The 25,624-nt window shown below is 50.1% G+C and overlaps 1 protein-coding gene across 5 annotated transcripts in view; it reads left to right on the forward strand.

The window, feature by feature from the left end:
* Window positions 1-25,624, forward strand: part of LOC119976771 (ral guanine nucleotide dissociation stimulator-like) — a 182,477-nt gene that overhangs the window by 121,226 nt on the left and 35,627 nt on the right. For all 5 annotated transcript variants that reach the window (XM_038817525.1, XM_038817528.1, XM_038817527.1 and 2 more), the window contains 4 exons: window positions 2,290-2,483; window positions 9,656-9,730; window positions 13,012-13,208; window positions 25,413-25,534. In XM_038817525.1, coding sequence (XP_038673453.1) covers window positions 2,290-2,483; window positions 9,656-9,730; window positions 13,012-13,208; window positions 25,413-25,534 — 588 coding nt within the window. The remainder of the gene's footprint in view (window positions 1-2,289; window positions 2,484-9,655; window positions 9,731-13,011; window positions 13,209-25,412; window positions 25,535-25,624) is intronic.

Below are 25,624 nucleotides of genomic sequence, written 5' to 3' on the forward strand. Positions count from 1 at the left end.
GGGGTGTCGGACTCGCCGACACTCCTGGAGGGGAGGAAGGCTGGACTTCACCTCGCAAGTAGCTCGGGGATGGGTCCGCTTGGATGTAGGTCGTTGATGCCAGGCCTTGGCTTGACTGGGGGGACTTAGCAGAGTTTCTGAGATTAGAAAAGATTAAAAATGTCATTAGAGGATTGGAGGAAAGGTTAAATTCCTGGATCAAGCCGTTCATCATCTTCTTTAAAGACATGTTCATCACCAGAGACTTGTGGGCGGAGGAACTGCGCCTGGGGGTGGGGGGGGGAGGGATGGGGGGGGGGGGGGGGGGAGTAAGAGGGGGGGTTGGGTCATGGGTGGTAGGAGGGTTTTAGGGTTATTACAATTTTGTTTAAAAATATCAAATCGTTTGCGTTATATTGAAATGTTTTCTCTGTGATAATCTGAAATTTTTTGGAATAAAAGTTTTTATTTAATAAAATCAGATCAGCCTTGATTTTATTGAATGGCAAAGCAGGCTCGCGGGGCTGAGGCCTACGCCTAATTTGTATGTTGGCATTCCTGGATACTGCGACGAATGAGATCAAGGTCTACTGCCTTTGACGATTTTGACAAACCAGTCAGCGCTCCAAACCAGGTTGAGAACAGCAATTTCTTCCCAAACCGTGACATTTCAGGAGAGGGTGGGCATTGCGGCATTGCCAATGGACTAATAATCCAGGGGCCCGGGAAAATGCTCTGGGGACCCGTCTTCAAATCTCACCACAACAGGCAGTGAAATCTGAATTCAATAAGAATATGGAATTAAAAGTCTTCTGATGTCGTAAAACTTGTCAGGTTCACTATTGTTTAGAGAAGGAAATTGGCCATCATTACTTGGTCTGCCCGATATGTGACTCAAAATCCATTGCCAACAGCAACGTGATTGACTCTTAAATGGTCTAGCAAGCCTGTAAGTGCTGGCCCAACAAGTGACTCTCACATCCCTTCAATGAATGAAAGAAAATCCTTGCCTAACCCAATAAAAGAATTTGAAATAAAAACATTCTTCAATACTTTGAAAATTGCAGCGTGGTGGTGCAGTGTTAGCACTGCTGCCTCACGGCGCCGAGGACTCGGGTTTGATCCAGGCCTCGGGTCACTATCTGTGTAGAGTTGGCACATTCTCCCCATATCTGCATGGGTCTCACCCCCACAACCCAAAAGGATGTGCAGGGTAGGTGGATTGGCCATGCTAAATTGCCCCGTAATTGGAAAAAATAATGGGGCACTCCAAATCTGTTTTTTTTAAAAAAGAAAATACTTTGATAACTAATCGTCAAAAGAGTTCCAAGGATATAAAACATGTTTTATACAGCTTCATCATAACCTCCCTGCTCTTTATCCCACTTGCCCTTTTAACAACCTTATCTACCTGTCCTGTCTTCAGGGATCTTTGGACATGCACCCCGAGGTCCCCCTGGTCCTCTCTATATTTCCAATGTCCCACCGTTCATTTTGTATTCCTTTGTCATATTAGACCTCCAAAAATGCATTACCTCACACATTTCAGGGTTAAATTCCATTTGCCGCTGTTCTGCCCATCTGACCACTCACCTCCGGCTTGCTGGGACTCCAGGCCTCTGCCTCACGAACAGGGCCCCCTGGAGAGAGCACTTGTCATGCTGGGGTTATGCTTACATTCCAGTGATCACGGCAGTGCAGACCTTCAGTACTGGACTTGTCTGTCCATGTGGAGTTTGCACATTCTCCCCATGTCTGAGTGGGTTTCACCCCCACACCCCAAAGATATGCAGGTTAGGTAGATTGGCCACGCTAAATTGCTCCTTAATTGAAAAAAAAATTAGGTTCTCTAAATTTTTAAAAATGATACTGGACTTGATTTGCCCTAAAAAAAACAGCACCTCTTGATATTGTGCGGTACAGGGCAGCACGGTGGCCTAGTGGTTAGCACAACTGCCTCACAGCGCTGAGGTCCCAGGATCGATCCCGGCTCTAGGTCACTGTCTGTGTGGAGTTTGCACATTCTCCCCGTGTCTGCGTGGGTTTTGCCCCCACAACCCAAAAATGAGCAGAGTAGGTGGATTGGCCACGCTAAATTGCCCCTTAATTGGAAAAAATAATTGGGTAATCTAAATTTATAAAAACAAAAAAAAACTATAAAAGATATTGTGCGGTATTCTCTCATTCCTGCATGGCGTCGGCGCCCCAAAGGCAGTACATTGACCCCCCACGGTGTTCACCCCAAGCCTCGTCCATTCATGCCCTTTCTGATTTAGCCTCTCACTCACCACTGTGGTTTATGCCCTGCAGATGGAAAACGACCAGGTTGGCACCACGTGCGAAACAGTTAAAATCCGCTCGATCAAGGTTGGAACGCTCGAGAAGATTGTGCACCACCTCCTAGACGCCCTCGATTGTGGCGATTCCCCCTACGTTTCAGTCTTCCTTGCCACCTACCGAGCCTTCACCACCACCCAGGAGGTTCTGGAACTACTGCTCGACAGGTAGGCAACTATCATAGACTCATAAAGTAGAGAATAAGTCTTGCCTTTAAGATGTCTGGGTTTAGTGACTTTCAGTATTGAGGGAAGAAATTGCCGGGGCCCCGGGAATTACCTTCCTTGATCTTCAAAATCTCATTGAGGGATCTTTTACATCAACCTGCAAGGGCTTCACTGTAACATATTGCTCAAGAAGCGACCGCTCCAACAGTGCAGCACTCCCCTGATACGGTAATGGAGTGGGAGCTTAGATTTGTAGCAGAGCAGGACAGGACGGTGGCACAGTGGTTAGCACTGCTGCCTCACGGCGCTGAGGTCCCAGGTTCGTTCCCGGCTCTGGGTTACTGCCCTTGTGGAGTTTGCACATTCTCCCCGTGTTTGTGTGGATTTCACCCCCCACAACCCAAAGATGTGCAGGCTAGGTGGATTGGCCACGCTAAATTGTCCCTTAATTGGAAAAAAATGAATTGGGCACTCTAAATTTATTTTTAAAAAGATTTGTAGCAAGGCTGGAACCTTCAACGCATAATTTGCAGCGAAATAGAAGGCCATTCAGCCCATCATGCACTTTCTGACTTTGAAAGAGCTAGCCAATTAATCCCATGCACTTGCCACACTCCCGCCACCAGCACCTCCCCCAAACTCCCACTGACCCTTTCCCCATATATTCTCCTGTACATTTTCTCTTTTCAAATATTTATTTCAATTGTGTTCCAACATTCCAGTACATCTTCAGACAGAGCGTTCAAGGTCAAGACACTAGTTAGACCTCAGCTGGAGTATTGTGCACAATTCTGGGCTCCACACTTGAGGAAGGACGGGAATGTATCGAAGAGAGTGAAGACGTTTTCAAGAATAGATGAGGATGGATTGGAGAGGCTGGGTCTGTTCTCCTTGGAGAGAAGAAGGCTCAGAAGAGACTTAATGGAGATGTTCAAAATCATGAGGGGACTGGACAGAGTAGATAGGGAGAAACTGTTGCCGCTCTTAAGAGGATGAAGAAGGCGAGGGTACCGATTTAAAGTGATTTGAAAAAAGAAGCAAATGTGATGAGGAAAAGCTTTTTCACACAGGAAGTTGGTTGGGGTTTGGAATGCACTGCCTGGAAGTGTGGTGGAGGCAGGTTCAGTCGAGGCATTCGAGAAGGCATTCAATGATTACTTGTAATAAGTAATGTGCAGAGGTTCGGGGGTAAAAAGCAGGAGAATGGCACAAAGTCATGATGCTTGTTTGGAGAGCCGGTGCAGACACGATGGGCCAAATGGACTCCTTCTGTCCCGTAGCAATTCTGTGATGAGTAGAATCTGTTCTGTAGTAGCTTCCTCATCTGACATCTAGCTTTACTTTTGGCAATTATAATGTGGCAATTATTTATTGTATTGCCTTGGAAAATAAATGCAGTAGCAAGGCAGTACGGGCACTTACGTTGTGTTGACACCATTGTTGTTACATCAAGGTTACTGGTGTTTAATCTTATCCCCACCATTAGCTCACCATCATTGATGTCACATCAGCACCATCATGAACCATTCCATTCCATTCATTCCAGTGACATTCCGTCCACATTGGTTACATTGGTATCTCAATCCTGAAAATATGACTGAACAAACAATGGCATCACACAGCAATAGTATCAATACCATAGCATTCATCACAGTAGCTTTGAACCACCAACAGCAACATTGTAATTGGCTTGCTAACTGTTGCATTTGTGCCAGTCATATCACCTCAATTACAGCGATTGTGCAACTCTGCCAATAATGTTTATTCAAGGATGTATACCTGGAGTTCCAAGGTTTAAATTATAAGGAGAGATTGCACAAAGTAGTTCTTCTTAGGCAGTCCCTCTGAGTCGAGGATGACTTGGCTTCCTCACGGAAACTGAGCTCTCAGGTGACTGAGGAGTCCAATGTGCTGTTAATCTCAAATGTTCTTGTATGATGGAGGGAAAACTCAGCAGTTTATCTTTTATCCTTCAGCAAGTTTATTCTACATCCAGCTCAGTGGAGATCAAACTCCGTGTGGGTTCCCCACAGCAGCTGTTCGGGCTGCGTCTGTTTATACTCTTTAGGAGGTTGTGCCAATAACCATTATTTGCCTTCAGTAAGGCAATTAGCAAAACAATGTAATTGTCCCAGCATGCACTGCTAATATGTTGACATTGGCGACCTGCACTCTCTGACACAGGCAGGGCAGATGGAGGCTGGAGGAGCAGGTAATAATAATAATCGCTTATTATCACAAGTAGGCTCCAGTGAAGTTACTGTGAAAAGCCCCGAGTCGCCACATTCCGGCGCTTAACGGGGAGGCTGGTACCGGATTTGAACCCGCTTTGCTGGCCTTGTTCTTCATTACAAGCCAGCTGTTTAGCACAGTGCTAGATGGCTGGGCTGACCTGGGTTGGCACGTGCTCCTTTCGTTCTCGATGTTTGGCTTCCACTTGCTCTCTCAGCATTGAAACTCGAGGGGTGGGATTTTCTGGTTGTTTCCACTGGTAGGATTGTTTGGTCCCGCTGTTGGCCAATGGGGAAGGGGAGGAAAAAAGGTGAAATTCCGATCCAAGGTGTCACCTCCTTCCCGAATGCTTTTCCTTCGCTCCAGGCGGTCTTGGGCTAGATGTCGAAGAGGAAGTTGCAATTTTCAAGGAGGTTTTGAGGGTGTCCTTGAAGCGTTTTCTCTGTCCTTCCGAGCTTCGCTTGTCGTGTCAAGCTCCGAGTAGGGGCAGCAGGGTAGCATGGTGGTTAGCATAAATGCTTCACAGCTCCAGGGTCCCAGGTTCGATTCCCGGCTGGGTCACTGTCTGTGTGGAGTCTGCACGTCCTCCCCCTGTGTGCGTGGGTTTCCTCCGGGTGCTCCGGTTTCCTCCCACAGTCCAAAGATGTGCGGGTTAGGTGGATTGGCCATGCTAAATTGCCCGTAGTGTCCTAATAAAAGTAAGGTTAAGGGGGGTGTTGTTGGGTTACGGGTATAGGGTGGATATGTGGGTTTGAGTAGGGTGATCGTGGCTCGGCACAACATTGAGGGCCGAAGGGCCTGTTCTGTGCTGTACTGTTCTATGTTCTATGTTCTAGAGCGCATGATTTGGGAGTCTCGTACCAGGCATGCGGAGTTGAACCAGTGTGGTTGGTGTTTTGATGCTGGCGATATTGGCCTGAGCAAGAACACTGACGCTGGTGCGCCTATCCTGCCAATGAATTTGCAGGGGATTGCGGAGGCAGCTCTGGTGATACTTTGCCAGGGTTTTGAGGTGCCTGCTGTACATAGACCACAACTCTGAGCCATATATGGGCGGCGGTATCACTACTGCTCTGTGGACCATGAGCTTGGGGCTGAGGTTCTGGTCTTCAAACACTTTCTTCCTCAGGCGGCCGAATGCTGCACGGCACACTGAAGGCGATGCTGAACCTCATCATCGATGTCTGCCCTTGTTGAAAGTCGGCTCCCAGTGTTTAGAACGTAATCCACGTGGTCCAAGGCCTCATCGTGGATTTTGGTCAAGTGCAGTGCTGTGTGATTGCGGCATCTTGGTGGAGGACCTTAGTCTTATGGATGTTTAGTGTAAGGCCCAGGCTTTCTCACACCTAGGTAAAGGTGCTGGCTATGGCTTGGAGTTTGACCTCTCAAAAATGTGTAGATGCAAGTATAATCTGCATACTGTAGTTCAATAACTGAGGATGGGCCTGCAAGTGGTAGAGATTGATGCTATAGTTGTATTCCCTTGAACTTAGGACGTTAAAGAGTAATTACATCAAAATTCTCAAGATAGCAAGAGGAAACTGAGAGGTTAGTTAGAGATAACTGCTTCAATTGTTTGGGGACTCGAGCGCTAAAGGAGGAATATAGCCTAAATTTGAAAGTCACACCTTTCAGGAGTGAGGTTAGGAAACACATGGGTCGCTTCGCTCAGCTGGCTGGATGGCTGGTTCATGATACGCCGGTTCAATTCCCAGACTGGTTGAGGTTATTCATGAAGAGCCCACCTTCTCGCCGGCACAGTAATGCAGTGGTTAGCACTGCTGCCTCACCACTGCGCTGAAGACCCGGGTTCGATCCCAGCCCCGGGTCACTATCCCTGTGGAGTTTGCACATTCACCCTGTGTCTGCGTGAGTAGGTTGGTCACGCTAAAATGCCCCTTAATTGGGAAAAAAAAAACAATTGGATACCCTAAATTTATATATTTTTTTAAATCCCAACTTCTCAACCTTGCCCTTCACCTGAGGTGTGATGACCCTCAGTTTAAATCACCACCAGTCAGCTCTCTCTGAAAGTGGAAAGCACCTATGGTCCTCTGGGGCTGCAGCAATATTTACAGAGGAAACACGTCAGTGCTGAAATAGGGGTAGAAATTCAGAACACTTCCACGAAAAGAACTGATGAGAGAACATCTTAATTTTTAAGTCTTGAGATTGATAGATTTTTGTTTAGCAAGGGCTCAGATCCCACATCAGCCAGTAAATGATGGAACTGGCTTAAGGGGTTAAGTGACCTCTTTCTATTCCTTCTTGATTTAATACGTGTGATTATGTATTGATAGTGGTTTAGCTCACTCGGCTAAATCGCTGGCTTTTAAAGCAGACCAAGCAGGCCAGCAGCACGGTTCGATTCCCGTACCAGCCTCCCCGGACAGGGGCCGGAATGTGGCAACTAGGGGCTTTTCACAGTAACTTCGTTGAAGTCTACTCGTGACAATAAGCGTTTTTCGTTTTGATTTTCAATAACAGGGATGTTGCATGTTGCGAGTGATGTTATGCCCATGTTATGATGCTGTGTTGCAGGCTACATCAAAACTAGTCGCATTCATTCATAATTTGCGATAATACTTTGATACGCTACGGGCAGGATTTTCCATTACCCCCGCCCCCATGGTGCTTTTTCCGGTAGTGGAGGCATCTCACCATTGGCTGCCTCATCTCTCCACTAAGGAACTCACAGCAGGAGCATCACCTTCCGATCCTGCCAGTGGGAAGGCTCAGAAAATCCCCCTCCTCCCCGCAATCAGGTCTTTATTTCGCGAGGGATACAATTGAAAAATGGAGATGTTACGTTAAACCTGTGCAGAATCTTGGTTAGACCACATCAGGGAGCACCGTGTGCAGACCCAGTAACCAAATCGTTAAAAAGCACACAGAGGCACTCGAAGAGGATGTTCAAAAATAAGACATGCAGGCACAATAGCAGAACTGCGACATTATACTTAGGTTCAGATAGCCGCTCTCTTTTCTCGCGGTTGTTGGGGGGGGGGGGGACCTAATAGACATTGTTAAAAAGTAAGAAAGGCTTTGACAGAGTGGATACAGGGAGAATGTTGCCAGTTGTGGGGGAGGGGTGTGGGAGATGTGGGGAGCGCACAAAACTGGAGGCCCCCCAATATAAGATAGTCACGAAGAAAACCGACTGGGCATTCAGAAGAAATGTCATTACCCAGAGAGTACTGAGAATGTGGAACTCGGGACCGCAAGGAAATGGTTGGGGTGAATTGTACAGATGCATTTCATCGGAAGCTAGATGAGCGCATGATGGAGAAGGAAATGAGAGCACTGTGCTGGCCAATTTAAATGTGAAAAGATGGGAGGATGGAGTTGAGCAGAAATTGTGACACAATTGCTTGGTCTGATGGGGTTGTGGCTGTGCTGCAGATTCTATGTAATCTATATAATTCTTCAATTCAAGTCATAGTTGGGTGCACCTGGTTTTCACACAATATTCTGTGTCTTTAAACTGGTGCCCATCTGATTTTGGTCCTTAGAGGTGGATGTGGTGGCATATTGGTATTGTCATTGAACTAGTAATCCAGAGGCCCAGGGTAGTGCTCTGGGGACTTGGGTTCGAATCCCACCACAGCAGATGGCAAAATTTGAGTCCAATAGAAATCTGGAGTTAAAGGTCTCTTAATGATCATGAAACCATCTGGTTCACTAATGTTCCTCTGGGAAAGGAAATCTGCCATCCTTACCTGTCTGACCTGCATGTGACTCCAGACCCACAGCAATGTGGTTTGCTCTTAGCTGCCCTCTGAAATGCTCCAGCAAAGAGAAATTAGTGATGGCCCAAATGGTGATGCTTCACTGGTACAGGTGCGACTTCAATGCCCATACCCGATACTGCTGATGGATGGGAGCCTGGTACTCTCACCCTGGCACTCACTGGGAGACATTAGCTCCTGTTCAAACTGGGTCTAGATTTCAAAATTCTCAGCCTACTTTTCAAATTCCTCCGTGGCCTCGCACTATCTCTGCAATCTCCTTCTTCAATCATCCCACCATTGCTGGTGGAGCCTTCAGACGTTCAAGCTCCCAACACCTCTCCTCCACCTGTCAGCCACCTTTCTCTCCTTTCAGACAAATCATAAAACCTACCACTGTTGACCCTCTCACCAGGTAATTCACAGCTCAATCCAGCATGGTTTTTCCCTCCACGTCAAGCCAAGAACATCCGTAACGCTGCCCATGTCTTAACTTGCACCAGCTCCTGTTCGGCCATGTGCTTACTGATGTACATGGGCTCCCATCGACTGGGAGTCAACCACACTGAAGTCAGACTGAAGTTAGATATAGGCCAGACCAGGTAAGGGTGGCCGATTTCACTCCCAAAAGACCATTTCGGCAATCGGCAATAGCTTTTTCGCCATCGTTACACTTTTATTGAATTTAAATTCCACTGGCTGCCATGGTGGGATTGGAACCTGTGTCGCTAGAGCATTACCCTTTGGTCTCCGGATTACCACTCTCCCACTGCATGCGCCTGAATGGACCATTTACTGCTCCTTGTTTTCAAATCTCATGGCCTTGCCCCCTCCCAATCTGCTCCAACTTCAACAGCCCACTGTGCACTCTGACCTTTGGTCCAATGCCAATTTTAAATGCTCCACCAAAGCTGGCCATACCTTCAGTTGCCTGGGCCCAAATTCTGGAATTCCACGCACTACCCCTCCCCCCTCCCAAATTCTCTTTGCCCCTCTAGTTCATTCTTCTCCTTTCAAGGTGGCCATCAAAACCTAACTCTATCACCAATCGTTTGCCCCTCTCCCTATTTGGGCTCAGTTTCACACTTTGTTTCATAATACTCTTGTGCGGCACATTGAGAGCTTTCAAAGTGTTATATCAATGTGAGTTCCGTTTGGTATTGGTAACTAATTGCTAAATTGTTTGAGACATCCATGCTTGTGTCATTGCAGGTTGGACCAATTGAAGAAAGAAATCGGGGAGAACACAGATTGCTGTTCGCCAAATAACTGGGACAGCCTTCGAAAGTAAGTTTTTGCACCAGCCTTTCACTTGCTCTTTTGTTTCTTATGGGATGCATTATCATTGACCCACACGTGTCCGGAGCCTCCGAACAAGACAGAATCATTCCAGTTCCTAAACTCTGAAAGAAAAGTTCGAGATGACAGGACATCAGTGAACACAAACCGGTCATGAAAGAGAGACTTGCACTTACATAGTGGAATTTCGCCCCAGCCTTTTGTCCCAAAGTGCTTCCAGCCAACAAAGAATTATAGAATCATAGGGCTATGATGGGCTATTCGGCCCATCGGGTCTGCATCGGCTCTTGGAAAGAGCACCCCACCCAAGCCCACACCTCCATCCTATCCCCATAACCCAATAACCCCACACAACAGTCAGGGCAATTTTGGACACTAAGGGCAATTTATCATGGCTAATCCACCGAACCTGCACATCTTTGGACTGTGGAAGGAAACCGGAGCACCCGGTGGAAATCCACGCGCACACGGGGAGAATGGGCAGACTCCCACAGACAGTGACCCAAGCCGGGAATCTAACCTGGGACCCTGTAGCTGCAAAGCAATTGTGCTAACCACTATGCTACAGTACTGCCCCGCAGAGCTGCAGCCGTGGCTCAGTAGGCAGCACTCTCACTGCCAAATAAGAGGATTTTGTGCTCAAAGGACCTGGGAGTAATTATCTAGGTTGACACTCCCAGTGTGGTACTAAAGGAATGCTGCACTGCCGGGTGATGCCATTTGTTATTTTCAGTTGAGATGTTAACCTGGGGGCCATTCTGCCATTTCCGATGGATGTAGTGAGAACTTAGAAAAAGCAGCTTGTTTGGTGGAAGATTGCAGAGCTCGGAGGTGCAGATGGATCTGGGCGTCCTAACGCATGAATTACAAAAGGCTGGTATGCTAGGTTCAGCAAGTAATTAGGAAAGCGAGTAGAATGTTATTGTTTATTGTGAGGGGAATTGATTACAAGGTATGGAGGTTATGCTTCAGTTGTACAGGGCATTGGTGAGACCGCATCTGAAGCATCGCGGACAGTATTGGTGTCCTTTTTTGTGAGTTGTCCTATGAGGAAAGGGTGGAGAGGTTACGTTTGTATCCACTGGAGTTAATAAGCGAAAGACGCGACTTGATCAAAAAATGTAAGAGTATTGACAGGGTGGGTCTGGTAAGGATGTTTTCTCTTTTGGGAGAATCGAGAACTAAGGGCAGCATGGTGGCACTGTGTTTAGCACTGCTGCCTCACGGCACCAGGGTTCGATCCTGGCCTGGGTCACTGTCCATATGGAGTTTGCACATTCTCCCCGTGTCTGCGGGTCTCACCCCCACAACCCAAAGATGTGCAGGGTAGGTGGATTGGCCACACTAAATTGCCCCTTAATTGGAAAAAAATAACCGACTACTCTAATTTTTTTTATATAAAGATTCCTAAACTAGGGGTTACTGTTTAAAAATAATGGGTTGCTCATTTAAAACGGAGATGAGAATTTATTTTTCTCTCAGAGGATCAGGAATCTCTGGAACTCTCTTCCTCAAAAGGCAGTGGAAGCAGAGTCTTTGAATATTTTAACGGCTGAGTTAGATAGATCCTTAATTAACAAGTGGGGTGGGGCGGTGAAAGGTTATCCTTTTGGCTAAGATGAGCATGAAGTCAGGTGTAATGCCGATCCGGTATGTCTCTCTTGTGGGGACCATGAAATGGATTCAATGTGAATTGTTTTTTAGAGCAGGCAAGCAGCTGGATTAGGGATTTGCCCCTGTCCACACTCTGAGTTCTGGCTTTGTGACTCTGATAAAGTATTTTTAAAAAGTAGGCAGGAATGTGGGGTTGAGTTTTGAATCATATCAGCCATGATCTTTTTGAATGTCGGAATTGGCTCGAAGGGCCGGATGGCTTAACTCCTGCTCCTAATCCAGATGTTAAAGATTCCACTGCACAGTTAACAAGAAGAGCGGGGACATTAATACTGGCGTCCTGGCCAGAATGTTTCTCTCCTCTTAATTGTACATCATGGGTTGATGTGCAGATGGAGGGCTTTAATTGGGGCTTCACTTGAGCGGACGTAAAGAGGTTCTCACTGAAACTGCAGTTTGAGCCTGCCTCTTTTGAAGCCTTGAGGAGCCAGTGGCCCATGTGTATGTAGGACTGCGCACCCTTTTCAGTTTCTTAAAAAGCGTTTTATTACTGTTTACTTTGCACTTCAGCCCCACGCTCCTGATCTATGGACACCAGGTGCGAAGAGGGGCAGGGAAGGAGGAGGAGCTCCTCGTGACCCTACTCCAGGGCCTGGCCAAACTTGCCATCAACAGGTCCAGGCGCAGGAGACTGAGAGAGACGTTGGATTTGCTCCTCTACCAAGCCACATTTGCAGCCAGCTGTCCCTCACAAGGGAACGGTGCACTGGCACCGTTGAGGCTTCTGTGTCCGGTGGGCCACCGCAAGGACTGGGCCTGATCGATCCCCTTAATCACATTTTGGTTTGATTTTTTAAAGTTTCATTTGTGATTTGCTCTTGTTTCAGGTCGTACCCCTTTTAAGGGGCTGCCCCTTTAATCTGTCCCGAAGTCCATTTGACTTGGTTTATTTGGTTTTAACCCAAAATAGGTAACTGGAGTTGGAGACGCATGCTTGCAACGTTTTCACTCTGTAAATAGACGTTTGACTGAATGATGATTGACCCCGGCACTGTCCCTCAGTAGCTGGCTTCCTGGAATGTAATGCCTCAATCCACATCACTAAAACACGTCCCCTTGTCACTTACTTCATTGCTGTTTGCGGGAGCTGGATGTCCATAACTTGGCTGTCGCATTTCCTATTTTGCAACAGGATCCATCAAAAGCACTTAACTTAATTCTGGAACTCTCTCCCTGACAGCACAGTGGGTGCACCTGCACCATGTGGACTGTAGCAATTCAAGAAGATGGCTCACCACCACCATGTCAAGAGGCAATTTGGGATGGGCAATGAACACTGGCCCAGCCAGCGATGCCCACATCCCACAAATGTCATATCCTTTAAATTGGTTATCAAGTGGTTTGCAATGTCTTGTCTGGAGAGGCTCTGCATAAACCAAGTGTTTTCTTAAAACCACTGTGCGTTTCATGTAAGTTACAGCCACCCGTCTAAAGTCTCCCTTCCACTCGAGTGTAGCGTTTTGTTTGCTTGGGTAAATGTGACTCATCACTATTAACGGAGTGCTCGTAACTCCTTTGGGATGGATATTCTGCATACCTTTGAGTAATAGGCACACTGTGAGCTGTCTTCTAAATGCCCTGCCTTTATGTTCCAGTGCGGCCTCCTCTGTTTTTTCCACCTGGCTGGAACAGTATTCCGAAGATTTTCATGGGCTTGATCAAGGTTGCCTGAAACGCCTGGCACTTTATATAAAACAGGAATGGAGGGGCTCGGAGCTGGAACGTCGGGTTGACGATCTCCTGTTGCAGAATGAGAAGTTGGCTGGCAGCGATTGTAAAGTCCCAGCAAGCGGTACGTCCTGTTATTTTGTTTTTCACTGGAATATCCTTTGACACCGCAAAGCCGTTGATTTCGCCGCCCAGTAAAACCAGTGCAGTGGATGCACAGGGGTAACATTCCACACCCAGTTTCTCCCTAAACAATTCGCAGCTCCGATTCACAGGTCTGACTTGGAAATATATCGGACGTTACTTCAAACCCTGGAATCTCTCCCTAATAGCTCAGTGGGATTAATCCAATATGGGATTACTCTCCTAACAATACTGTGGGATTGCCCCCCCCAACAGTGCTGTGGGATTACCTTCTAACAAGATGCAATTACTCCCCAACAACACTGTGGGATTACCCCCTAACAGCACTGTGCGATTACCCCCTAACAGCACTGTGGGATTACCCCCAACAGCACTGTGGGATTACCCCCAACAGCACTGTGGGATTACCCCCTAACAGCACTGTGTCATTACCCCCTAACGCACTGTGCAATTACCCCCTAACAGCACTGTGTGATTACCCCCTAACAGCACTGTGGGATTACCCCCAACAGCACTGTGTGATTACCCCCAACAGGACTGTGGGATTACCCCCAACAGCACTGTGGGATTACCCCCAACAGCACTGTGGGATTACCCCCCAACAACGCTGTGGGATTACCCCCTAACAGCACTGTGGGATTACCCCCAACAGCACTGTGGGATTACTCCCCAACAACGCTGTGGGATTACCCCCTAACAGCGCTGTGGGATTACCCCCCCCCAAATAGCGCTGTGGGATTACACCCCAAACAGCACTGTGCGATTACCCCCTAACAGCACTGTGGGATTACCCCCTAACAGCACTGTGTGATTACCCCCTAACAGCACTGTGGGATTACCCCCAACAGCACTGTGGGATTACTCCCCAACAACGCTGTGGGATTACCCCCTAACAGCGCTGTGGGATTACCCCCCCCCAAATAGCGCTGTGGGATTACACCCCAAACAGCACTGTGGGATAACCCCCTAACAGCGCTGTGGGATTACCCCCAAACAGCACTGTGGGATTACCCCCTAACAGCACTGTGGGATTACCCCTAACAGCACTGTGGGATTACCCCCAAACAGCACTGTGGGATTACCCTCTAACAGCACTGTGCGATTACACACAAACAGCACTATGGGATTACCCTCTAACAGCACTGTGGGATTACCCCCTAACAGCACTGTGCGATTACCCCCTAACAGCACTGTGCGATTACCCCCTAACAGCACTGTGGGATTACCCCCAACAGCACTGTGTGATTACCCTCTAACAGCACTGTGCGATTACACACAAACAGCACTATGGGATTACCCTCTAACAGCACTGTGCGATTACCCACAAACAGCACTGTGGGATTACCCCCAACAGCACTGTGTGATTACCCCCTAACAGCACTGTGCGATTACACACAAACAGCACTATGGGATTACCCTCTAACAGCACTGTGCGATTACCCACAAACAGCACTGTGGGATTACCCCCAACAGCACTGTGTGATTACCCCCTAACAGCACTGTGTGATTACCCCCTAACAGCACTGTGCGATTACCCCCTAACTGTACTGTGCGATTACCCCCAAACAGCACTGTGTGATTACCCCCTAACAGCACTGTGTGATTACCCCCTAATGCACTGTGCGATTACCCCCTAACAGCACTGTGTGATTACCCCCAACAGCACTGTGCGATTACCCCTAACAGTGCTGTGCGATTACCCCCTAACAGCACTGTGCGATTACCCCCTAACAGCACTGTGTGATTACCCCCAACAGCACTGTGCGATTACCCCTAACAGTGCTGTGCGATTACCCCCTAACAGCACTGTGCGATTACCCCCTAACAGCACTGTGGGATTACCCCCTAACAGCACTGTGGGATTACCCCCAAACAGCACTGTGCGATTATGCCCTAACAGCACTGTGCGATTACCCCCTAACAGCACTGTGTGATTACCCCCTAACGCACTGTGGGATTACCCCCAAACAGCACTGTGCGATTACCCCCTAACAGCACTGTGGGATTACCCCCAAACAGCACTGTGGGATTACCCCCTAACAGCACTGTGCGATTACCCCCTAACAGCACTGTGTGATTACCCCCTAACAGCACTGTGGGATTACCCCCTAACAGCACTGTGCGATTACCCCCTAACAGCACTGTGCGATTACCCCCTAACGCACTGTGCGATTACCCCTAACAGCACTGTGTGATTACCCCCTAACGCACTGTGCGATTACCCCCAACAGCACTGTGCGATTACCCCCTAACAGCACTGTGGGATTACACCCTAACAGCACTGTGGGATTACCCCCAAACAGCACTGTGCGATTACCCCCTAACAGCACTGTGGGATTACCCCATAACAGCACTGTGGGATTACCCCCTAACAGCACTGTGCGATTACCCCCTAACAGCACTGTGGGATTACCCCCAACAGCACTGTGTGATTACCCCCTAACAGCACTGTGGGATTACCCCCTAACAGCGCTGTGCGTTTACCCCTAACAGCACTGTGTGATTACCCCTAACAGCGCTGTGCGATTACCCCCTAACAGCGCTGTGCGTTTACCCCTAACAGCACTGTGCGATTACCCCCTAACTATACTGTGCGATTACCCCTAACAGCACTGTGCGATTACCCCTAACAGCGCTGTGGGATTACCCCCTAACAGCACTGTGCGATTACCCCTAACAGCACTGTGTGATTACCCCCTAATGCACTGTGCGATTACCCCCTAACTGTACTGTGCGATTACCCCTAACAGCGCTGTGCGATTACCCCCTAACTGCACTGTGCGATTACCCCTAACAGCACTGTGCGATTACCCCCTAACAGCACTGTGCGATTACCCCCTAACAGCACTGTGTGATTACCCCCTAACAGCACTGTGTGATTACCCCCTAACAGCGCTGTGCGATTACCCCCTAACAGCACTGTGGGATTACCCCTAACAGCACTGTGCGATTACCCCCTAACTGCACTGTGCGATTACCCCTAACAGCGCTGTGCGATTACCCCCTAACAGCACTGTGGGATTACCCCCTAACAGCACTGTGTGATTATCCCCGGGTTTTTCAGGGTGGTTCCTGCTGGCTTCGCCGGCATGTTCCCTGCTATCCAATGACACTTTCCCTTTTTTGACCCTGGGGAGTTTCTCACCAGTGGAGCCCACACTTGGGGCACAATTCTCTGGCCTCGTTGCGCTCTTACTCGAGTGCCTGGACAATGTGCCGAAACACTGCGGGAGGCTTCATTCCAGGGCTCAAGTGGGGACCTGTGTGGCATTACACAGGCCACACCCACAGGGGCTGGTTTAGCTCACTAGGGGCTGGTTTAGCTCACTCGGCTAAATCGCTGGCTTTTAAAGCAGGCCAGCAGCACGGTTCGATTCCCGTACCAGCCTCCCCGGACAGGCGCCGGAATGAGGCGACTAGGGGCTTTTCACAGTAACTTCATCGAAGCCTACTCGTGACAATAAGCGATCTTCATTTTTCAGGTGCATCCGACCAGTCACAGATGCCCTGTTTGCCCGGGCGGACAACTATATCAACTTTGACATAGACCAAGCCCAACAGGATTAACGGGCAGCAGGATTCTCCGCCACAGCTGGGATGCTCCAGTTCCAGGGGCTGATGGAAAGCACGCACGTCACCTTGCGCCCACCGGGCCATCTAGGAGCGCCTAGGAAGGGGTTCCACTCCCTGAGCATTCAGCTAGTGTGTGACCACCATACACAGGTCATGCACATGTGTACACTCTTCCCAAGGAGTGTGCCTGACAGCTGCATCCTGGGCAGTCAGACATCCCTGGCCACTTTGAGGAGCACCCCAGGACGGGTGGCCGGCTCCTGTGGGATAAGGGGTACCCACTGAGGAGCTGACTAATGATACAGGTACGCAGGCCACAGACCGAAGTGGAGACCCGATACAACGAGGCCCATGTGGCCACCCGGGCTGTCATTGAGTGGTGCATTGGACTGCTCAAAATGCGGTTCTGTTGCCTCGATCACTCCCGTGGTGCCCTGTAATACAGCACCCAGAGAGTCACCCGGTTAGTGGTGATCTGCTGTGTCTTCCACAACCTGGCAGAGCAGTAGGGCAACACACTGGAGATTGGGGATGAGGAACATGTGCCCACCTCCAAGGAAGAGGAGGAGGACAAGGATGATGAGGAGGTGCTGGACCAGCAAGGACTGGAGGACGATCCTGGGGAGCAATTCTGCAGGACAGGCGGCTGCGGCGAGGGTCCGGAAAGCCCAGAGGGCCATGGAGGCCCCCACACTCGCCTGATTCACATAGGATATGGCCTGATCTGCCATCGATACCTTACCCACACCCGACACCCATTTCCCAGCCTCCCGGAGTCTGAGTCACATCACTCCAGAGTGCTGGGACTGTCTCGGCACCATCAGCAGGTCACTGTCGAGGGCAGGGAGGGGTGATGATAACCTACAGAGCTGTGCTGGTACTCTTCAATCAATGCCAGTCTGACATCTGCCAGTCTGCTGAGTGCTCGCTCACACCCATCACCTCCAGGTAGTGTGCCCAGGGAGGGGAAGATGTCTGGAGAGATGGGCCAATGGTTCAGAGGTCAGGCCTCAATGTGAAAGAAAGTGACAGAGGCATTTGGGGGCCGGAGGGCCTGACGCACGTGTCGGCAGCACATGCACAGCCGTGCCACCCTAACCGGTGTGCTGACTTCAAGACCCTGCCTCATCATAGGGGTGGACTCTGGGGAGCTGGTGGCCACCATCCCCACTCCATGGGACTGGTCTGGGTTAGTGTACAGCACCCTCTCCTGCTGCTCGGTACCCATAGGACCCTGAGGTTCACATCGGAATGATGGGATGGCTGGTTCAAACCTCGGCTGCCCCCGCATCATCTGGCTCTGCCAGCCCTAGAGGCTCCCCAATGTCTGCACCATTGGGTCAAGGTCCTCTGCGATGCTTCTCAGTGGCTGGGACATGCTTTGCTGCGCCTCGGCAATGCCCAACTGCAACTGGACCAAGCTCTGAAATGCCTTGGCCATTCCCATCTGAGAGCGGGACATGTCCCGCAGCACTTTATCAAAGTCAGCCTGGTACTGAGTCACGTTCCCCAGCATGTCGGACATTCTGACGAGACCCTCAGCCATGGCTATCACTGGTTGTGCCACGCTTTAACACCTTCAATAATGGTGCCGACATCATGCACCAGGCTCTCCTCTGCGGTCGCCACCCTAGCAGCGTTGGCCTCGGTGCCACGCATTGCCCGCGACACCTTCTGCGCCCGTAGCCTCTGGGACTCCTCCAATCAGCTATGGGCCTGCTGGAGTGTCACTGACATCTCCCTCTGAATGTCCCGGGCGCTCTCTAGTGTCTCCATCACCTCCGGGTAGCCCGCTTCCATAGGCTCAGCATCTGGCTGGGACCCAGGTGGGTCCTGGGATCCAGTAGACCTCCTACTGCAGTCTCGCCTGAGTGTTCCTGCCTCCACCTGATGTACATAGCAACTGTGTGGTGCTCATACGATTATGCCCCAGAAGCCTGTCCACTAATGTTTCCCTCCGAAGTGCATGTATTTGCGTTGGTGAATGATGGGGACGACAGCTCTGATGCGTCAACCGTGGCCGAGGTGGTCCTGTGAAAGGCTGGAGAGGGGACCAACCTGGATGGGCCAACACCATCGGCTGGAGGACCTGGCGGAGAATACCAACTCGTGTGACAGGTCCTCTGGGTGGGGCCTGGTGGATCCTCACCTCTGCGCCGTGCACCAACCTCTGCAGTGGTAACCGATCTATCTTTGGCCACCCCAGTCACCTCCAGGGCCCGACCCTTAAAGGTGGTGAGGATTCGTTATACCCGGGCTCGCCAGTCTGGGCCCTCCTGGCGATTGTGGGAGTGCTTTGCCTGTGGAGACACAGAGAGGGCATCAGCCACACTTGTGGTTTACAGGCGCGAAATTCTCCCCCTACCCGGCAGGGCGGGTGTCCCGGCGTAGCGGAGTGGCACCAACCACTCCGGTGTCGGGCCTCCCCTTCCGCACCTTTAGGGGCCAAGCCCTCACATTGAGGGGCTAGGCCTGCGCCGGAGCGGTTGGCACCACACCAACTGGTACCAAAACCGGCAACAACGGCCTTTGATGCCGGGGCTGGCCGAAAGCCCTTCGCCGGTTTGCGAATGCGCCGGTGCGTCAGCTGCCGCTGATGTCACCACCGGCGCATGTGCGCTGGGGGATTTTCTTCCGCCTCTGCCATGCACAGAGGTGGTTCAAACCATGGCGGCGGGAGAGGCCTCTCAGCGGCGGGATTTCGGCCCATCCGGGCTGGAGAATAACGGCAGCACAGAAACCTCCCGCCGGCCCCCGCCATTCTCCGAGGCAGGCGGTGGGATTGGCGGCACGCCAACTTTTTGCGGGTGGGAGAATTCTGGACATGGCAGGGGTGGGATTTTCGGCGGCCCCGGGCGATTCTCTGACCCTGCTGGGAGTCGGAGAATTTCTCCCCAGTGGTAGGAGGTGGTGTGAAGGAAGGGCTAGGGGGATTTCTGGATAACCTGTTTCAGCACTGTGGAGCTGAACTCAGAGATTGGCCCGCCATTTGAATAGGTTCCGATCTCTAAGTGAGCTTGTGGTTGCTCCTCACACCCACCCATGGGAAATGTCACCCCTACACACATTGGCACTACTCCGCATCCCCCAAGTGAGGACACCCCGCTATGGGGTCCCTGGGCACCCCCCTTCAGAACACCCAAGCCCCCTTACAAGACCCCTACCCATCATCCCTTAACCTCCCTACTTTCCTGCTCTGCACACCCCCACCCTTTAATCCCCCCCCCCCCCCGACACTCCTTTCATGGGCGTGCCCCCACCCCCCCCGGGGCCCTGACCCTTGGCAGTGCCACCCTGGCACCAGAACAGTGCCCTTGCCAGCATGGCAGTTCCAAGGTGCCCAAGTTCCAGGGGAAGGGCCAGAGAGCCGTCCTGCACTGGCCCTGACCACCCAGGGGTCACTGATAGCCCGGGAAACCCCACTGGGTGCCGTTCAACCTGGCCTACATTCATGTAGATCAGCACTGACTGGTGCCTGGCTGCAAACTGCCTGGGGAGGCAGTGAATCGAGGGAGGCTGTTAGATCCTGGCTAGGTAGGCCTTAAGTAGGCTTATGGTCTACTTCACCAGGTGCTGTTTCGTCCCGCCCCTTTTGATGGAATTCCAATTCCGATACCACGCGGAACTTGTGTCAATCCCGGGAGGTATCGAGGCTGCCGGGAAGTCCGCGAGAGGCTTCACCCGGGATTCTACTGCCGCGTTATGCTCTCGCTCGAGTGTAAGGCGGCTGGACAACCACACCCATAGAATCTCTACAGCACAGAAGGAGACCATTCAGCCCACTGAATCTGCACCGACCCTCTGAAAGAGCATCCTACCTAGGCCCCATCCCCCATCCTATCACCATTACCTCGAAGCCCTATCTAATCTTTGGACACTGGGGGGGCCAATTTAGCATGGCCAATTCACCTAACCTCCACACCTTTGGACTGTGGGAGAAAGCCAGAGCACCCGAGGAAAACCTAAACAGACGACAGTCGCCGGAAAGGGAGGGTGTTTTCAAGAAATGAATTGCTGGGGTCCGCTAGGCTGCACCCTCCAAAAGGAAGGAAAAGGCCGTGAGAATTTTAAAGGGGACTTCATAGCTGCCGGGAAACAGTGCCGACTCCACGCCATCCGTTACCGCCTCAGAGATTGTGACCGCACCTCCCCCACACCACGCCCCCGAAAATCTCAGCGGGTAAACCCTGCCCCACTTCCAACTCTTGCCCACAGTTTGGGAAACCACGCCTTTGAGCAGATTAAGGGGGTGGTGTTCCAAATGATTAGCGGTTCTGATGGAGCACACTGGGTGCAACATCAGCAACTACCGGGCGGAGACTTCAGATCACTGGCTAAGGGAACAGGCGGGATGAGGAGTTGTTGTCAACTGGAACACCCTGCCCGAAAGACAGATAAAACTGTGAGTGAGGGGAAAATAATGCAGGTCAATAGGGAGGGAGAGGGCTGGTGAGCAGGACTAATTGGGCAGCTCTTGGAAAGAGCTGACTCGGGTACAGTGGGACGAATAGCCACCTCCTGTTCTGCATCAGTCCTGCGACGGGGACCCTGAAACTCTGCAAGGTCTCTGTGAGGGACAGGTGCAACCCCAGAGGAAATTAGCTCGCTATTGTCGTTTCTCTTGAGATCCCGCCAGTCCCCTGCTGAAAGTCCGGCTGGGGGAACCCATGGGCATTCAGCGTCCCGATCTCCACCAACTCGAGGCTGAAAGTGTCCAGCCATCAATCCGTGGCCTCCTTTCGAGCAAGACTCAGTGAAAAGAGAGGTTGAGTGGACTGGGACTGTACTCCTTGGAATTTAGAAGGATGAGGGGGGATCTTATAGAAACATATAAAATTATGAAGGGAATAGATAGGATAGATGCGGGTAGGTTGTTTCCACTGGCGGGTGACAGCAGAACTAGGGGACATAGCCTCAAAATAAGGGGAAGTAGATTTAGGACTGAGTTTAGGAGGAACTCCTTCACCCAAAGGGTTGTGAATCTACGGAATTCCTTGCCCAGTGAAGCAGTTGAGGCTCCTTCATTGAATGTTTTTAAGATGAAGATAGATAGTTTTTTGAAGAATAAAGGAATTAAGGGCTATACTGTTCGGGCCGGAAAGCGGAGCTGAGTCCACAAAAGATCAGCCATGATCTCATTGAATGGTGGAGCAGGCTCAAGGGGCCAGATGGCCGACTCCTGCTCCTAGTTCTTATGTTCTTATGTAAAAGTTTTGAACAAAACCGAAATTTGCCTTCAGCCTTCCTACGACGCTTGGTCTGTTGCTGCGGTGACTCTTGTAGGTGGTACACCCAGCTCCCATTTGTTTGTTAATTCTCCAAGGAGTGGCGTGAGATACTTTGCGAGTTTAATGGCCCTTCTACTGAAGAGCATGGCAGCCTGGACACGCACGCACACGCACATGTGCAAGGCCAATTTATATTGCACCTTTGCACAAGATGCACTGCAGCAATTCACCGAGTCTTCTTAGACAGCACCTTCCAAATCTATGGCTGCTACTCTCCAGAAGGACAAGGGCAGCCGACACATGGGCACATCTCTATCTGGAGGTTGCCTTCCAAACTACTCTTTATTCTGTCCTGGAAATATATTAGCTGTTCTTTCACTGTCAATGCGGCAAAATCCAGGAAATCCCATCCGAACAGCACAGTGGGTGCATCCACACCACAGGAACTGCAGTGGTTCAAGAAGGCTGCTCATTGCCACCGTCTTAAGGGCAATTAGGGATGTGTAATAAATGCTGTGGCCTTTGCATCCCGTGAAAGGAGAATCATTTAAAAGAAATGAATGTTCTGACCCAGACGTCACAGAAGGCAGGTGGCAAAAACAAAGTGGCCAAGAGGTGTGTTTCAAGGACTGTTTTAAGGGGGCAGAGAGTTGAGGAGTTTTAGAACAAAGAACAAAGAAAATTACAGCACAGGAACAGGCCCTTCGGCCCTCCCATCCTGCGCCGATCCAGATCCTTTATCTAAACCTGTCGCCTATTTTCCAAGGATCCCTCTGTTCCCCGCCCGTTCATATATCTGTCCAGATGCATCTTAAATTCTGCTATCATGCCCGCCTCTCCCACCTCTGCTGGCAAAGCGTTCCAGGCACCCACCACCCTTTGCGTAAAAAACATTCCACGCATATCTCCCTTAAACTTTCCCCCTCACCTTGAAATCGCGACCCCTTGTAATTGACACCACTATTCTTGGAAAAAGCTTGTTGCTATCCACCCTGTCCATACTTCTCATAATTTTGTAGACCTCAATCAGGTTCCCCCCTCAACCTCCGTCTTTCCAACAAAAACAATCCTAATCTACTCAACCTTTCTTCATAGCTAGCATCCTCCATACCAGGCAACATCCTGGTGAACCTCCTCTGCACCCTCTCTAAAGCATCCACATCCTTCTGGTAATGTGGCGACCAGAACTGCACGCAGTGAAGGGAGGGGATTACCGAGCTACGGACCCAGGCAGCTAAAGGCATGGCCATCAGCGATGTGGGACAGGGACTGGAGGAGAGCAGGATTGTGGGGCAGGATGCTACAGAGGTGGGCAGTGGGTGATTTGAAAACAAGGATGTGAATTTTTGAAATGGAGAAGTCAGATCAGGAGCCAGAGTCGGTTATTGACCCAAACCACTACACTGTGGGAGCAGCTGACTGCAAAGCATTGGCCTCAGGACATTCAGTATCCACACTCTCTACAGCCCACAGGTAACTGGGTAGGTACTGGCTTTGACAAAACAGTGTGGCTCTGGGAGGTATTAGTTTCAGTTGTCTTCTCGTGACCATTCTGACACTTCTGCCGATACTTCGCACAGTTTTGTCCCCGTGGCATGTGAGCCATCATCAGAAAATTGAAGGGCTGAATGACCACATCCTATTCGTGTCAGAACAGTGTACTTGTGTGTGTGGGACTGTGTGAGTGCGTCTGTGTGTGAGTGAGATTGTGTCAGTATCCGTGCATATGTGTGCGCGTGCGTGTGAGTGCATGGGTGCATTCATGTGAGTACGTTCCTGTGCATGCATGTGTGTGTGCATTTGTGTGAATAAGAGTGTGAGTACGTGAGTGTGTATGCATGTGTGTGCGTCTTGGTGTAAGGTGTGTTCAGTAGCGTGTCTGTGCTGTGTGAGTGTGTTCAGTAGCGTGTCCGCTGTGTGGGTGTGTTCAGTGGTATGTCTGTGCTGTGTGGGTGTGTTCAGTGGTATGTCTGTGCTGTGTGGGTGTGTTCAGTGGTATGTCTGTGCTGTGTGAGTGTGTTCAGTAGCGTGTGTGCTGTGTGAGGTGTGTTCAGTGATGTGTCTGTGCTGTGTGAGTGTGTTCAGTGGTATGTCTGTGCTGTGTGAGTGTGTTCAGTAGCGTGTGTGCTGTGTGAGGTGTGTTCAGTGATGTGTCTGTGCTGTGTGGGTGTGTTCAGTGGTATGTCTGTGCTGTGTGAGTGTGTTCAGTAGCGTGTGTGCTGTGTGAGGTGTGTTCAGTGATGTGTCTGTGCTGTGTGAGTGTGTTCAGTGGCGTGTCTGTGATGTGAGTGTGTTTCGTTGTGTGAGTCTGTTGTGTGCGTGTATGTGTGTGTGCCTGTGTGATTATGTGTCTGTCAAAAACAGAAGATTCTGGACAATCTCAGCAGGCCGGAGAGAGAAGGAAGTTAATCTTTTGAGTCTAAATGACTCTTGTCCAGTATTTTCTGTTTTTGTTTCAGATTCCAGCATCCACAGTAATTTGCTTTTATCTTTGTGTTTGTACGTCTATGTGAATGTGTGTGTGTATCTATGTCTGTGTGAGTGTGTCCGTGTGTGAGTGCGTCTGTGTGTGAGTGTGTGTGTCTGTGTGTATCTTAGGTGTGTCTGTGTGTATCTTAGGTGTGCTTGTGAATGTGTGTGTCTGTGAGTGTGTGTGTGTGAGAATGTGCTGGACTGTGTGTGAGAGTGTGTGTGAATGTGCTGTGCTGTGTGAGTGTGCCTGTTTGTGAGCGTAGCTGCCTGTGCTGTGTGTATATCAAAATTGACCCTGTTATTAATACTGGTGAATAATAATAATATTTATTGTCACATTAACACTGCAATGAAGTTACTGTGAAAAGCCCCCGTCATTTCGGCGCCTGTTTGGGTACACAGAAGAAGAATTCAGAATGTCCAAATTACCTCATAGCACATCTTTCGGGACTTGTGGGAGGAGCATGGGAATATAGCAACAGGATGAGGCCATTTTGCCTCTGAACCTTTTCTGCCACTTAATGACAGCATGGGTGGTCTCTGCTCTAACGCCAATACGCTAGCCTTTGCCACATGTCCCTGAACACCTTTATTTAACATAAACTGTCAATCTCAGATTTAAAGTGATTTCGCTGCAGCGCCTGGGCCAGAGTTCAAAATTTCTGCCAGCTGTGGTCTGAAGAAGTGTTTCCAAACTTCACGCCTTTAATAGTTCGGCGCTGAAACTTAGGCCCTCTAGGACCCTCACCTTTGACCTCCTTCCCACCTCACCCAGTGTTATTCTCTACCTATGTTACTCTTTACCTATGCCGCCAGTCCACGGTGCCTTTTGATGATTCCTCTGCAGCCCCATCCTGAGATGTGTGTTGTTTGGTGTTTATCAGTATTCAAGTGATGTTTCTGATTGACAGATCGTGATGAGCTGACCCAGACGGAAGAGAATGGGACCAAGGGTCAACACAAGCAGGAAGCAGACGATATCCTCACCTTCATGGCAGATGTGACGGCCTCGCAGCTAACCATGATTGATGCGGTGAGCACCTTCGCCGGTCACTCCAGAACAATAATCTGGCTGTAAACAGTAAATGCTGGCAAATGGAGAGAGAGAGAGAGAGAGAAAAGT

Source organism: Scyliorhinus canicula, chromosome 13 (assembly GCF_902713615.1).
Source record: "Scyliorhinus canicula chromosome 13, sScyCan1.1, whole genome shotgun sequence".
Lineage (NCBI taxonomy): Eukaryota > Metazoa > Chordata > Chondrichthyes > Carcharhiniformes > Scyliorhinidae > Scyliorhinus > Scyliorhinus canicula.